The following is a 16214-nucleotide window of genomic DNA, read 5'->3' as shown; positions in this document are numbered from 1 at the left end:
AAACGCGCCATTATACAGTACCATACTTTACAATGTTGCTTTAAGCATGCAGTAACTTACAATGTTTTGGCTAGCTTGTTTACAGGCCACAACTTGTTGAATTCACCTGCAATCTGTGTTTAGGCCGCGTTGCTTTAAAAACGTGTATTTTCTACATGAACTGGGAACGGCAATAATATATGGGTACAGCAACAACCTAACGCATAAGCAACACCAAAAACACGGAAAATACTCTATGAGGTTAACTTTTGGTCCAGTTCATGTTGAACGCTAGCATGCTCTGAGCTAGCATGCTCCAAGCTAGCGTGCTAACTAGCAAACTATCTGCGCTAACGCTAACTAGCTTACCAAAATAACAGTCTTTCCCGTATCGAGTGGGCGGCACAAGTAAAATAACTGGTTATAGTTCCAGGTGTGCTTCATTCAAACACTCACGTACTTACAGAGTATTGGGGCCGGTAGCCGTGGTTGTATCAGCCCGTTCACGTCGCTCTGCTCCCGGACACACTTCCCCTCGCGCTGCACCCGGTGGAAGCTCTGCAAGAACTTGCGCATGCGCGTTACAGATGTGATCAGAGTTAGGTGTTTTCAACCAATGTTTGAAACGGCCCGCATTAATTTGTCCTTAAAGCATATTGTTACGCCCCACCTCCTCTCCCGAGCCGGGGTGGAGGCGTAACAGACACACACTCTGTATTTCCATATTCATGACGTTTTAAGAAAAATCTTAAATGCGTTGAAATCACGTCTTTGCGTAGACCAAAATTCGCTGACCAGTTCATTCATTATTATGATAATCTTGATGTTATCGTCTCTTTCAACCTTACGTTACAACATGACACATAATCAAGAAATTTACCCTTTTCTAGCACGTTGAGGTTTCTCGCACTTTTTCGCCGGTTGAAAAGACGTTGAAATGAGGCCTTAGACGTTCAGACCTCATTTCAACCTGATTTCAACCATATTTCAACGTTGAAATAACGTCTTGTGCTCACTGGGTCCTGTGAGCTTTAATGTGTTCAGTTTATGTTGTATATTAGCATTATATGATTTAGATTAACACAATCCAAACAGGTTAAACAATTACAGACCAGAAACCTGAAGATAGAGAGTCCAGACACGAGGACGGGGAAGTGGTCCAGACGACCTGACGCTGCACGAAGTTCATCTCATCGTGACCCCAAATGAGGAAGTCTGAGGCTCCGAATAGAACACGAAAAACACGAAGAACACGAAGAGAGCGACGGGAAAATAATCGGGCCGCTTAATGTCACAATAAAACAACGCACATACCAAACACACTTTTATATTGATTTGTTCTCATAAAGTATGGAGGTAGGAACCTGAAGAGAGAGCAGGCACACACAGCTGGACCCGGTGAGCTCCAGCAGTGGGCCGAGCTCGCCGGGTCCAGCTTTTTTTTTTTTTTTACATTCACAAGTCAAAATTTCTGCAGAATATAATTGCTGTAAAATAGAAATGCACCATTACTCACTGAGATCGACTTCTGAAACTGATTCATTATTTGACTGCTGGAACTTTAAGTCCCGAAAATATATAATATATATTTTGCACCTGGCATTCAAATGATCTATAACATATTGTTTTTGATACATTTATTGATTTTATTGCAATAAAAAAATATTTCAATCATGGCAAACAATTTTACAAGTTCAGTCAACATAATTAAAAAAAATAAATAAAAAGAGGCATTGTAGTAGTTTGGGGAAATATTGCTTCCATTTTCTAAGATGTAAACATTAGAACATTAACTGAGAGCTGAATGAGAAACGTGACCCGTCGTATTTATTAACACAACGTGGTCCATCAGTGCAAAAGTTCTGTTTACCTAAAAAAAAAAAAAAATGACAAAAATCATTTCAATAACACGTCAACTGCGTGAACTAAAAGTCACGCCCGTAACTCGACAGATGATGAAGACGACTTCAGTTTAGCTGACGGGAAACTGTTTCACCTCCAACACAATCCACTTCCTGTTTGTCCGTCTGACTAAATATACTTTGTCTCCGCTTCCCTGACGTTTATCTGACCCTCGCGTGAAGGTCGAGTCCATTATTGACTGGTGGACATTCGCTGAGTGTTGAAGTAACCACAGTGCCGGATTAAAAAGGCAGATATTTTATAAAATGAACATGAACATTTTTTTTTTTTTTTATCGGGTAAAAAAGGAAATAAAAATTAGTTTGTTTCCCGGCTACTGAGCGAACGTATAAGTTTATCTTTCTGGTGCCGGTGATGCTCAGACAGGAAGTGCTTGTGTGCTCTGACATAGGAAGTCTCACACTCACACACACACACACACACACACACACACACACACACACACACACACACACACACTCACACACTCACACACTCACACACTCACTCACACTGAGGGACAGTTGCCCCTGAGGACTGAGCTGCCACCGTCTTTCTGCTAAGTTCTCTTTTGTCAAACCTTCACTTGTCCATCGTCACGACGACGTACTGCGTCGCCACTGACTTAAACGAATACTCGTCTCTCTGCTGCCGTTGGGTGGAGGAGGTCGTGGCTCTCCGTCTCTCCCGGGCGCCTTTCCATTGCTACGTTAGTCAATGCGGTTCCCACAGATGGTGAAGCGGTCGATCTCCAGCAGGTCTTTATTGGGAGTCCTGTGCTTCAGGTCGGAGGATTCCTGTGGCTCCTCGTCCTCCTCTTCTTCTTTCTCTTCCTCTTCGGAGAGCAACGGTGCAAGTAGTTCGGGTGGGGGAGTTAGGGGGCGGCTAGCTGGAGCAGCAGGAGAGGGCTCAGCGGGCGGAGGAGGAAACAGGTCCTTCCTGGGAGTCGGCTGGGTGGTGACGGAGGACGGTGGAGGGCTGAAGGGTGTGACGGGCTTCTGCTCCATCAGGGTTTCACCTGTGAAGAATAGTTAAATATTATGGATGAGGGCATTTTTTATTGTTTACATAATGGGTTTTTTATGGCATTCTATAGTTCTACACTTTTGACTTTGAGTTAATTCTTTACATAACTGGACCTTTTTATTGTTTAAGTTTCCTTACATCAAGGACAAAGACTATTTCTGTTATAGTTCATTTAACACAGTACACTGAGAGAGGAGAAGCTGACATGGAACTTGATGAAGCACAAATGACTCTTAACAAATCCTACTCGATTGGGAGTTAAACATAATGAGTCCTCATGTTAGAGAGACTTGAGCAAAGTAACTTTGGATTTTACCAAAGTCATCCACAGAGAGAAGCAGTTGAGCTGCGGGCGCTCACACATCCATAGAGTATTTCAGGGAAGCTCTAAAAGTCATCTTCAATAAGATGGAGTAGGACAAGCAACGGGAGGATCCATGGAATAACAACACCACTCTTCCTTTGCTCTCAAAGAACATCAAAGATGTCAAATTAGCCAAAAGAAAACTATTAAAAAAAGGTGCACTCGAGATTCTTACATTATTTTTAACCTGCACTGTTGGTCCTTGGCGGTGAAATACAACACTGGATTAAATAAGTAACCACTACTTTCATGTGTAGGGACATTTTGGGTTCGTGAACAAATCAATGTCATCACGGATAATTCTCCAAACTGTGCTGCTCTTCTCTGCCCCCATTAGCGTTTTATAAGTCAGGTATCAAACCAAAATGCTCCGATTTCCAAAACACTGAAACTACAACTTTGGTGCTTTAGTGTTTTAAAGCCTTTTCTGGGCTGTATAAATGACATGTGTAAATAAGCTGGAGTCCTTAAGGGTGCACATACCAACAGATTTAGAAGATATTGTATTTAGGTCGCACAGCACAGCAGAGAGCAGCTCTCAACTTCCTCTCTGGAAGATGTGCGAGCTTTAATAAAAGCCAGCCGGCATACGGGCTTTGAAATGGCCGACGTGAAACCGCTCATTACCCCTTTCTGCCCTCTGGACTAAAACATGGCAGAACGAATGTTACGTGGAGACGGAGACGTGCGGACAGAGCGGGCGCAGTGACTCCAGCGGAGCAGCAGGTGAACGGCAGCGCGACGCGCGCCTCTGAGTGAGCCGCCGTGAGCCTCGAAAAAGCACAGAGCAGCTTTGATGTTCCACGTGACCGCCGTCACGGGATCACTGTCATCTCAAAGCTCGGAGGGGCACCAGAGGAAACGATCCGCAGGGATTTGGCTGCGGATGACGGGTCGACATGGCCATGTTTTTGGCCACTATGATAAGGAATTTATCTGGACCTCCTATCACAGAAGCGATCGGCAGTAGAGCAGCATTCACATTAATCATGAGGAACACTAAAGCCCAGGAAGCCCCACTTCTCTCAGGTAGTTTCTTGTCTCCAGAAAAGGATGCAACTGCCCAAATCTGTTAAATATTTACAGTACTGTGATCAAAAGCTTTTGATACAATTCCAAAATAGTAGCGCTTGATATATTTTCTATCATCTCTGCTGCAAAAACTGAAATTCTTTTTCTGCAATTCCATGCTGCATCTTTCTGTTTTTACTTCGATCCAAAAGCAAAGTGTCGTGTTCACACGGCATAATGAGCTCAACTGGAGGGTCCTAAAGGCTCTCTGAATATTTCATGCTCGAGATATGAGTGCACAATAAAATCTCAATGTCTAATGTGCCAGCATTGGATTTTGGAGAGAAGTTAAAACATTTATGTATTCAAAATACAGCTCGAGGTCTTGTGCTAACAGAATTTACTTAGGTCTCTTACTAGGTAACTATTTTATTTTCCCCATTAGCTTTCCTAAAATGAGCTTTTTTAATGCGGCACGCATTATTTGTGTTGATGTTTCCGGGTTTTTGAGAGAAAGAGGAACTCATCGTCACAAATACTGGTTGAACTTTCCCTGGCCGTGGAGATGCGATGACGGAGTTCGGCATATAGGTGAGACACTGCTTCGGGTTGCCGTTTCCATGGTGACCGTCAGTTGTCTGCGGGTTTACCTGAAGGTGTGGGACATCGGGCCGGGTCAGCTCTGCTGGGGGGTTTCCCAGTGGACGGTGGAGCAGTGGAGGGCGTCTCAAACAGTTTGTCCTCCATGTTTGCCCTCTTAACGTAGACACACGACTTCCCCAGCAGCACGATGCTGTTCAACACTTTAAGGGTAACCAGCCTGCGGAGGAGACGGCTGCGGATTAGAGAGCTGCACTCTCTTGGGAATTAGTAGATCAAACACTTCTCATCTCCTGTAAAAATTAATAGTCTTCTACAGTTGAACCGTACTTTGTTGGATGAATAAAAACACTGATGTGACCTCATTTCACATATCGAGCCTTATTTCCGGTTTGGTCTATGCGTTCGGCACCAAGATGAACCGATCATGTTGGTGTAGGTCATGAAAGTAAATAAAATGTGCTGTATCGAGTCTTTACTTAGCAGGTTATATCGAGTGCTGCGATGTAGCCCAGAGCTTCAGCAACAATGAATCTCCCACCGCGACGCTGGGATGTGGGCGTGTAAAAAAGCCTTCTTTTGTCCTACGAGGCCCAACCTCTGACACCGTGACATAAGAGAGACGGACACATTTGGGTGTCTCTGACTGAGAGCGTGTCAGCGAGGCTTTGCCAAGGCCCAGCGGTTTGTTTGGGCCAGAGTTATTTTTAAAATCAGGGGGTGGAGGGGGGGGGGGGCAGAGATGGCACTAGAGATGACAACATTGTATTATTCCCCGGGGGAAACTCTTGGTCGGTACGAGCCCGATGGGATCCGGCGGACGGGAGTGAGCGGGGCGATCGGCAGCTAAGCGCCGTCACTTATGTAACCGTGTGTGTGCGTCTGTGTGTAGCAAAGCAAGACTTTAACCTACATCTCAATGGTTTGAGCTCAAATAAGAAAGTGAATAACAGCACATCTTACCACCATAGATGTACAAAAAAACGAAAATCAGAGAGCTACATCTTTATAATCAAAAAAACGGAAAACGGTCATATGAGGCTGAAAAGAACACTCAATTTTAAATGCACAGACAGAGAGCAACAATTTTGTATGACGTTGTGTGATAACAGTAAAATGTTATTGACTTACCCAAGATAACAGAGGAAAACGCACGTGTATGAGAGGGCTCCCTGCACCTTCACCGAACTCATCACCACGCGGATGAGCTGACGAAACATTAGAATGCGGCATAAATGGACATTCAACAACATACACGGCAGCGAGCAACAACGACGTGTAGTTAACGTGGCGACTGTCTCCTGGTCTCCAGGGACGGGACACAGCGGCCTCTCTTACCAGGACAGCCAGGGGCAGAGGGATGAAGCCCATCCTCCGGGCCACCGAGTCGCTGTAGTCTGTGCAGGCCTACGCAGCGACGGACAAGACGACACGTTACAGCACTCGACAAAGCGCCATCGATGGCCCGCGTGGGCTCAGTGCCGTTTATGGAAGCATAAGGAGACGGTCGCTTACGTTCTTCTGCCGACTGCTGACGAGATCGAAAGCCAAACTGGCTCTGTATTCGCTGTACACCTGGGAAGGAGAATGGAGTATGTGAGTCTTGATTGAGGAACCACTTGCAGGTCCCTATTTTACGCTGAAATGAACTAGGTTCGGTCCGTACTTCTGCAGTGATGTCGTTGAACTTGGTGATGAACGCGTGTTTGATGATGTCCACGGCGACTTCGGAGGTGACGACCATGAAGACGTCGGGGAACAACACCCACAGGTGGTCTGAGGAAAGAAAAATGTCACAGGAAAGTCCATGAGGGACATGCAAATCATTGTATAATCTAATTTATGTAATCAGCCAACTTCTCCTCACAACAGACCAGTTTACTCGCTTCACCACTTTTATCAGCTTGTTCGTATTCTAAAGGTAAGGTTCAATATTGAGACAACCTCCAGGTTTTTCTGAAAAGTAAGAAGGAGAGAGTCTCCTTGATTTGTGAAGGTTTAGCTAGCTAGAATTACTTTATGCAAATGCCGTGTGATTGCAACTAATGATTATTCATTTGAGATTTAAAAGTCTTTAGAAGAAAAACATTCATTAAAAACAACAATGTAACAACAACGTTCATTAATCGAGATTAATGAATTTGAAAATGTGCGATTAATTAGTTAATTTATTTAAATCTATTTACAGCCCTAATATAAATCCAAGTGCGGGTTGATTACCTGGGTTCCATGAGAACTGCTCCATGTTCCTGAGACACACGATGAGCAGCAGAACGTAGCTGGTGAACCGTTCCTTGATGTCTGCAGGAGAAAATGGACATTTTTTAGTTTGACATCAAATTCCCCTAAAAATATTTATGTTAAATACTTGTCGGTCAAACATTCAAAGGTCCAATCTGCCAGCGAGAATCAGCAAAATTTGAAGACAAGATATTATTTTAAATTGTTTAATCCATGGGTTACATCGTCTAATAAGAGCAACAGGCTCGAAACGCTTTTACTGGTGACGCGTGACGTTTAGGTCTGATATTAACGTACCTTTTAATATTTCATAACTTACACTTTTCAATAATTATAATCTGTGATTTCTGATGGGACGTTGAATATCTTACCACTGTTGGACATTTGAAATAAGTTGTTCTTCTCAAATTTCTTGAACACACTTCCTTTAATCTCCACAAACTGTGATGGAGAAATCGGAACGACAAAGAAAGAAATGCAGACATCAGCTTTTATGATCCAGGGAAAACAAACTTGTTGCAGATGTAACATTGATGTGTCGACGTCTATGTAGACGTCAGCTTTACTAGTATATGTGTGTGTGTGTGTGTGTGTGTGTGTGTGTGTGTGTACTGACGTTGTTGGACATCATGATGGTGAGCAGGGACTTGTTGTGCGAGTTGAAGGCGACGTTGAGGGTGGAGGCTTGGACCATGATGAGGATGGCATGGAGGACTAAGGAGAAGCCACTCAGGGAAACAACGGATTCGGGAATCATTTCAGCACTAAATACCACCCCATTAACACATGATACCGAATATGCATCTTAATAGTCAGACAGTCTCCCCGTAGAGCCAAAACGTATCGGGGTCGCTTTCCCGGTAGCTTCAGTTTGATGAGAAACATCTGCTTTTAAGTAGGAAATGAAAAACCATCAACTCAAAAAGGCCCTTGTTGCATAAATAAAAGATTAACTACCTAAATGTGTTGGTTCTTACACAAAAACTCATTTTTAATTCAGGCTCAATTATTATTATTTGTTTCTTCTCTTAAATACGTTTTTTTTTCCCCGGGACATCCTAATACCTCAAACACGAAGGATACAGACGTAGAAGACGGCCATCAGGAAGTGCGGAATGACTCCTATGCTGTCCCGTTTACGCTCTTTGGGTTCTGTGGCCGTCCAGTAGAGAGCGTCCAGGATGTCCTGACCGAAGGAGGAGAAGAGGCGGTCAGCCACCTACAGAGGAACGACAGAGAGGATCAAAAGTCAATGACATATTTCACGCGCTTTCAAGAGTGATGCTGTACTGTGGGTGACCATTCCGTGACTTAAATATCTTGCACTAAAACTATCTGGCTCACTGTGAGAGTCTTTTTTTTGGTGGATTTAGCTCTTAACAGGATGAAAAACTGTACGGTCTGTAGCGAGCGTGAGGTACCTCCAACATATTGTAGATGATGTAGAGTTTGATGACGGACTGTCCCCTGATCAGGTGGTACATCATGGAGTAGTCGACATAATGCATCATGGAGAAGCAAAGCACCATGATCAGACCCTTCAGCACGTCACACACCTGCGCCGGCTGCAGCAGCCGAGACCCGCTGATCACACACAGACACACACACACACACATCAACTCGATAGCCCATATAGAAACACATTTTAATCAAATCTGAAAATCGTCATGTACTCGCACACTAGCATGCGGATGGTGCAGTATATGCAGATATAAGCGGACAATAAGCATTGTGTCGTTATATTGCCCAATTTTCTTCCCCGATCGATGTAACATTTGTGAGAGGAAACACACATTTTGAGCTGGTTGGCTACTGTGTTCATACCATGCAAGAACACAGAGGATACATTAAAATAAACATGGAGGGATAACAAAATTCAATTCTGTTCAAAATGAGATACCCGGCATAGAAGGAAAGGCTACGACTATGGGTAGGTTTGCATCTCTTTTATAGGAGGTGTTCTCTCATTAATAACATTCATCTCCTTAATGTGTTTTTGTCATGTGCGTCTGGGCTTATGAAGATACATTATCCTTTGTTCTAAGCTACCGAACAGACAAACATTCATGGGTCTCTTTATGGAAACATTTCCATGTGGCTTTGTAGTTTTTTCAGGGCTTTTGTTGCCTTCATACGAGCAGCGAATGATCGTCCGTGGCGGCTCTGAGATACGGGATGACGAGAGCCGAGGGCCGCCCGACTCCATCTAGATAGAGCACACTCTACAGGACACCCTGGGGTGCAGCATCTTGGACAGAAATGTTCATAGGAGGAGTTGGGAAGAAAAGACACAGGCTAAGCCGTCACATATTGCAACGCATGTCTGACTGGTGAAACCGCGTTTAAAACACCCGCAGCTTTCATCGTTAGTAGCAGTGGCAGCTCGAGAGCGGGTTAAGAGGAGGGCTGACAAATCCATAGGAGCAGTTATTTAGTATTTACTATGACAAGGGATAACCAGAGAGAGGAGGGGAGGGAGGAGGGCGAGAGAGAGAGAGAGAGAGATTAGCCCTAAGACATCCTGCATATTTTACATGTCAGCTGTGTGAATTGGACTCAATGTCCACATCCAACACGAGCTAAAAGCAGGAAGAGGATCCATCCATCATCTGAAATCACAACTTCACTATGTCCACACATTGTGGTCTTTTTATGTGACAGCACGGTTATACTTACACAGACTGAATCACTAGAGCAGCAGACACGGCAGAAAAAGGATGAGCTCCTCTTAACAGGCAGCATTACCTTAATTAACTTTAGCGGTTGTTGGTTGGGATGCATCACAACAAGGAGGGGGGGGGGGGCTACTCCTCACCACGTTACGCTCTTTTAAAAACATGAGGAACAGAAAATCATGTTTATGATACAAGCGGGAGGAAGAGGCCTTCGGGGTGTGGAGCTATTTTAGGAGGCGCCTCAGAGCGGAGAGAGACGAGGGAATGGCCGGAGTTGGGGAAGATGGAGCTGAAATCAAGTCTGAATTGTGTGCAGCTGTGAGGAAACATTGATGCGGTGAACGTACAAAAAGCGGCTTAAACGCTCTACTATCTTTACGTATGACAACAGATGAAAATTCAGATTGAACTGGGGTTGTTTTCCTGCAGCTACAGCTCCATCCGGTGGTTTAAGTAAAAAGAAAAAAAGATTCAGGGCTCCTAAACATGATCCATTCAGGAATTAGTTTGCTACAATGAACAATAATTGTTTGTCTATAAAAGATAAAATGGCCTCTTATTTAGCCTGGTTGTTGTTGGTTGCTTTCATTTCAGCCACTCTTCTAAAAGGAATAACGGACGGACAGCTTCTCACTAGTAGTCTTAGAAACGTGAGCGTAGGTGTGTATTCAGCTAGTTACGGTGCGACACTCACAGCTCCCCGGAGGCAAAGCTGCTGGTGGAGCGGCCTACAAAGGAGGCAGTCTCCACTATCTCTACCCTCCCAGCATCATCTCCACGAGACACGCCAACGGGATGCATGATTCAGTGCAGTCGGCTGTGTGCTGCATTCCAAGTAGCCATTCACACGGCTTTAGGGAGCACGCCGCCAGATTTAAAACGCAAGGGGAAATGTCAGCAGGGAAGGTGGATATGTTTTGCTGTTGACTTAAAGACAAACGAAGCCTCAGCTGCTCCAGAGTAGGCGCACAGTGAGCCAGCATGCAGCCTGCTGCGTGATGAGAATGAACATGCGCCTTTAGCAAACCTTCCCTGGATGAGCTAAACAACAAAAAACAACAAGGCCGGAGTTATGTGGAACCAACAGGGCTGCAGTGGCTCGGAGAATGGAAACGGAACGTGAGGCGCCGAGCTGTACATCAACAGACACATGGGGAGACGAGGAGAGGCAAGTGAATGGACGAGGAGGCCAGTGGCAACATTTATGGAGCCTTCACAGGCTTTGGGGAGCGTACCTGCTTCTTCTGCAGTACGGGCATGTGCGTGCCCTGCAGGGAGGGGGATTCAGACAGAGTGTGAGGCGAGTCAGATCATGGGGTGGGGGTGAGGAGGGGTGGTATGAATATTTTACTTTACTGCACTGCTTTCAGATCTTATAGTGAAGTAAAAGTAGAAATACCACAGTTTGAATAAGTACCTACTTAAAAGTACCAGAAGTAAACAGAAGACAGAACCATATATGTTACATCACTGGAATATAATTAATGAACTGCTGTGTCACTCACTAAGTGTGTGTGTGCGTGTGCGTGTGTGTTCAGGCTGACCTGAAGCCGCAGCATGGCAGGGTAAGGAGGCGGAGAACAGCCAGCAGCACCCTGAGGGGCAGCAGGGTGAAGACGTACAGGAAGGCGTCGGCACACAGGAAAAAGCCAAAGGTCATCAGCTGGAGGGGTCAGACAGAAAGAACCTACACTTTAAACAATCACCATCGGTGAGTAAGATACCGTCGCAGCGAAGAGTTTCTTCACACCCAAAAAGCATCACTTCTCTTATGTTGTCATGTTCCCGCCGTCCAGAAAAAGGAAAAGCCAAGTGACAAACTAAAAACCACCATATATAAGACACGTACCGGCACAGTTCCCCACATACAAAGTGCATTGCATGACATCTTAAGAAGAAGTCAATGCAAACAAGGTGTCGTCTCCTTACTCCTTCTAACTGGAGAAACCCGACGGCGGCACTGCTGTAAGTTTGGCTAAACGTGTGTGTTTGTTGGACTCTCACTGGAGGATTCTGGGACTTGTCAGGTTAGTCTGCTTGACGGAGTAAAGTCACAGAGGTTCATAATATTTACACACATTCCTCACTCAGCCCCAAAAGGGAAAACCAAGCCAGTAGGAGGAAGGTTGGTCCAGGCTCACTTTGAGAGAGCTTGTCCTCAACTCCAGATACAATAAACAAAGAGCCGGATTGTAAATTGTGTGGTTTTTAACTTGTCAGTCTCCTTAACAGCTTCTTTACCGGCCAATCAGTGGGATTCATTTTTGATGACTTGTATATCAGCGTTTTTCATCATTAAGTAGGTCACACATAGATAGAGGAACCAAAGTTTAGCATGATTACTAGATTATGTTCTCATACTGCCACCTGGTGGTTCATGAGAAGAGCAACAGTCATTGAGCACGTGACAAATCATGTTGTTATGCCATGTTAAAAAAATATTTGCACAACTTGTTTTAAAAAAAGGAAAAACCGTGTGTTCTTGATGTTTAAGCTACTGTAAATGTTGAGCATTAAGGTGACTTTACATTATAACATTTCTCTATGACCAACTGCTAATGAAAACACTTTAAAAGTTAAAAGGATTAATTAGAGTGAATCCTTTGAATATTATTATTATTATATTAAATGGAGAAAACAAGCTGGTCATATGATTTGTGAGGCTTGAACAAACAAAAATGTTGTACCTCCTAACATACAAAAACACTTAATTGAGTTCTGCACAAGAGCAAAATGTGTGTGTGTGTGTGTGTGTGTGTGTGTGGGGGGGGGGGGGGGGGGGTTTAGGTGTGGGAGCGACGTGACAGTCAGTAAACTGTAGTGGACTGCGAGCTGTGAACTGAATAGGATGAAAGCAGACAGATGGAGATGAATGAAGAGAAAGAGGGCAGGACTTGCATCATAAGTATACTTGTATTATGAAGTACCTTCTCCAGCTCCTTGGGAATACGCATGCACGTGTAAACCCGCTCTCTGCGCTCCGTGTACTTTGCCTCGTTGTGTTCCAGGAAGTAGCCTCTGGTGAGCTCGGCGCTAATGAAGCGAGTCAGCGACGGATCTGGAACAACATCAGAGCGCCAGTGTTACCACAAGGCCATTGTCTGCAACAACTACAGCCAAAGCCAGCAGCACAATGAGAGTTTTCACAACTTGAAAGAGAAGGAAACTTCTCTGGAAGGTGATTGGGTCAATGCACCATGAAATCAGCCGTGTAATGGCTGAACATGCTGAATAAACTGCTGTGGAATATACTGTAGTAACATGACTGACAGAAAGCAAGTACAGTGTTGGGGACATTCAAATTTGTCTTGTGTAAATTGTAAAATTTACATTTGACATAGTCAGAAGAACAAATCATACGGTAAAACGGACTGAAATAATGTCGTAGAAACTTGGAAAAGAAAGACTAGAGTTAAAATTACTACAAAAGGAAATATCTTGTTATAAACTAGTTAATAAATGCTCACCATCCTGTGTCGAAATCATCTCCACTTCCAATTGAATTTGTGAAATCCTGTTAAACAATCTTCCCCAACTGAAGACAAAGATGAATCCATCATTCCCAAGACTCCACGTGACCCAACAGTTCACTGATGTCTCAACAAGCAACAGCTTTGCCCCAAATGTCTGAAAAGACCCCCAAGCTGAAAAATGTTGGGCTTTAATGGATTTATGGCTAAAGAATTGGCTTTATTTTAAGGTAAATTCAGCTCCAGTAAGTTACCAGTCACATAGGGCATAAGAACATGGCAGTATATGTTGATTAAACTCTAAAGTGATCCTTCTCGTTGCATGTCAAGGATTTGTACTTTATACTGTCCAATGTTTGTCCAGTGAAGTTTACCTAACATCATATTTGCTCACGCTGGATTAGATATATGCACAATGTGGCAGGTCAAACAAGGATCCATGTTAACAGGTGTCACACCAAAAGCTGTGTGAGGCTTATCGGGAATAGATTACCAGCGCAAAAGCTATCACGCTGTGTGTTTGGACTTCTATTTACAGATGTCACAGGAGGACATGTCCAAATAACTATTTATCATCTTGTGTTAATTGCTTAACCTCCTTGTCCATAAACGGCTGCTGATGTACATGCTGTACAAAAAAGATGTGTGTCTGTGTGTAATTAATATATATATAGATACATACATATGTATACATACATACACACACATTTAGATAACCATTATATGTAACCATAAATACTTGTAAAAAGGAAGGTTTATCTTGAGCTGGGTCTACAAACTGATCCACTAATAAAATAACGTAATGTTAATGTTTTATCACTAAATTGAACAACACGTCGACCCTCTGTTTCTGTATGTCTGCTAATAGAACGTTTGCAGAAGAAGCTCAGCTCACATTCACCAGGTGACATCCTCTGATGGGTGACAGAATGTGTCGTAACACCTGTGGAGGGTCACTTACAGAGAAAACTGTGGACAGATGGTTTAGTTTACCAAAATAACATAATATTTACTGCCCATTGCACTTTAAGCAGACTTGCCAACTGACTTCAGGGATGACTGCAGCGGCTAAACGTTTATGTTACATCACTTCAGGGATCCTGAAGTAGACTGTAATGTTTAAGAACGACCCCATTGTTTCAGGTTACAGTCAATGTCGGGAGGAGACAGATTCATCATCATCATTCATCGAAGGCGAAACCGACAGAATAAATGCAGGCCGCTCTTGACTCAGCTTTAACAACATAACGTCACTTACGACGCTTTCCAAAGTTAATGAAGCTCTGCATTTGTGACAAGACAGTTGTACAGCTAACACGTAGCTAACTACAGCAGCTAGCGTGTGTTAGCTGTAGAGTCGGTTGGGGGGGGTCCTTCGGGTAGCGTTGACAGTTAACGTTACCTGTGGGGAGCTCCCGTTGCTCCCTCCTGACAGCGCTTATGTCGTATAGTCCCAACGTCTCCGGCAGTTCCGGCGTCAGACCGATATTACCGGACTTGTGCAAATCTTCCCACGGTCGTTTCTGTCGTTTCTTTAGTTCAATTTCAGCCTCCTTCCCATCTGACAGATCGGTGCCCGCCACGTCCGCCATCTTTACTTCGGCTGCTCCGTCGCCCTATGCAACGTCACCGCCTCGTGGGTAAAATCATAGATATATAGATAAAGGCTAGATTTCTCGTCCGCGTCGCCGGCCAACGGAGACGAACGTCCGCCGTGGCGGCCATCTTGCTACAGTCAGCACACTCACACACAACATTGTGTTGGTAGTGATATATGAAGGTAGATTTGTGAAACAATCTAACTCACCTAGAAAATATACCTATTACAACAGTATTTACATCTATCATGTTGCCATTCTGTATGGTGAGTTTTTGTAGCCATGTGCGGACGTTCTAGATCTCTGCCGTAAGACATCTAGCCTTTATATGTATATATCTATGGATAAAATCCTAAAAAAACGACGACAAGGCCTTGCACGTTCGACAGGTTATTATTGTTAATTACAGATATGTTTGAAAATGGGAAAAATACAGAAATGAAAATATATAAATGAATTCTAAACATTGCTGAAACAAAATAAATAGGAAAAGCTGAAATTAATTTGAAAGAATTGCAAAAAAATACAGAAAGGGGAGAAGCTGATATGAATTTGAAAAAATACAGAAACAATGAAAGCTGTGAATTTAAACATTTATTTTTGTAGTATTATAAGTAGTTATGGTTTTATTTGTGGTACTAGTGGTATTAGCAGTAGAAATACTACACTAAGTGTAGTACTAGTATAATCAGCTGTAGTCAGTGTTGTGCCTGAACGCGTTCATTGAACGATAGTTCATGAACTCTTTCATATTTTTGGCGAATGTGAACTGAACGTACTGTATTAATGCCCGATGAACGTTACTGTGAACTCGTTCATTCTGGTGTTTATGAACGGCACGGCACGTTCTTTAAGGTTAACGTTGTTCAAATAGGATGCCAGATTTCTATAGAAAACACACCGTAAACGCGCCTTAATAAGTAGCGAAAAAAACACCCGATCTGGCAACACCAGCCACCAGCGTCGCACCGCGCATGCGTCATCAAAAAAAATGCATGGAGGCGACAGCTGTGTGTGGCAAAGAGGCGGCGTATAATAATTTAAATGAGTTTTATGAAGTTACTGACAAGGTCGGTGAGGATGGGAGGAATCTGACCTTTCTTTGCAAACAATTGCACCTTAATGATAACTGTCGTGTTTTTATTCCTTATTTAAAAAAGACCATTCAAGCAGCATGTGTTTGAGAATGTACTGTAGGGGTGAACGCTGCAGCTGCTGCTAGTGTGGAGTGAATGGACAGCAACATTAAAGCAACAAAGGGGAAATGCTGTCCCCTCAATGCTAATGTGAACCCTGGTTGGATAAGGATTCAAAATTGGATATGAAGATTAAATCTGATGCATAGCTT

At 43.6% G+C, this 16214-nt stretch overlaps 1 protein-coding gene across 2 annotated transcripts; it reads right to left on the bottom strand.

The window, feature by feature from the left end:
* Window positions 1-1590: 1590 nt before the first annotated feature.
* Window positions 1591-14962, bottom strand: tapt1a (transmembrane anterior posterior transformation 1a). 2 transcript variants are annotated; one of them, XM_037461460.2, is made up of 15 exons: window positions 14671-14962; window positions 12726-12856; window positions 11343-11461; window positions 11034-11066; window positions 8545-8707; window positions 8207-8342; window positions 7740-7837; window positions 7495-7564; window positions 7103-7183; window positions 6549-6658; window positions 6398-6457; window positions 6221-6289; window positions 6014-6090; window positions 4933-5102; window positions 1591-2899 (listed from the first exon to the last, which is right to left on the bottom strand). In XM_037461460.2, exons 1-15 carry the CDS (start codon window positions 14858-14860, stop codon window positions 2592-2594), a joined length of 1815 nt encoding a protein of 604 aa, XP_037317357.2. In that variant the 5' UTR covers window positions 14861-14962; the 3' UTR covers window positions 1591-2591. The 2 variants fall into 2 exon arrangements, with proteins under 2 accessions (XP_037317357.2, XP_037317358.2); XM_037461461.2 differs by lacking the exon at window positions 11034-11066 and having other exon boundaries at window positions 14671-14960.
* Window positions 14963-16214: the final 1252 nt, after the last annotated feature.

This window comes from Pungitius pungitius, chromosome 2, assembly GCF_949316345.1.
Source record: "Pungitius pungitius chromosome 2, fPunPun2.1, whole genome shotgun sequence".
Classification (NCBI taxonomy): Eukaryota; Metazoa; Chordata; class Actinopteri; order Perciformes; family Gasterosteidae; genus Pungitius; species Pungitius pungitius.
This window is presented reverse-complemented; position numbering and strand designations above follow the sequence as displayed.

What these genes read in the sequence shown, in the direction of transcription:
- tapt1a (XM_037461460.2), bottom strand. Translation starts at nt 14,860, where the DNA reads ATGGCGGACGTGGCGGGCACCGATCTGTCAGATGGGAAGGAGGCTGAA. An exon ending in GCAGTTCTCATGGAACCCAG is followed by an intron (nt 6,659 to 7,102) that starts GTAATCAACCCG and finishes TTCTTTCCTCAG; the next exon opens with ACCACCTGTGGGTGTTGTTC. An exon ending in GTTTTCCTCTGTTATCTTGG is followed by an intron (nt 5,103 to 6,013) that starts GTAAGTCAATAA and finishes TCTCCTCCGCAG; the next exon opens with GCTGGTTACCCTTAAAGTGT.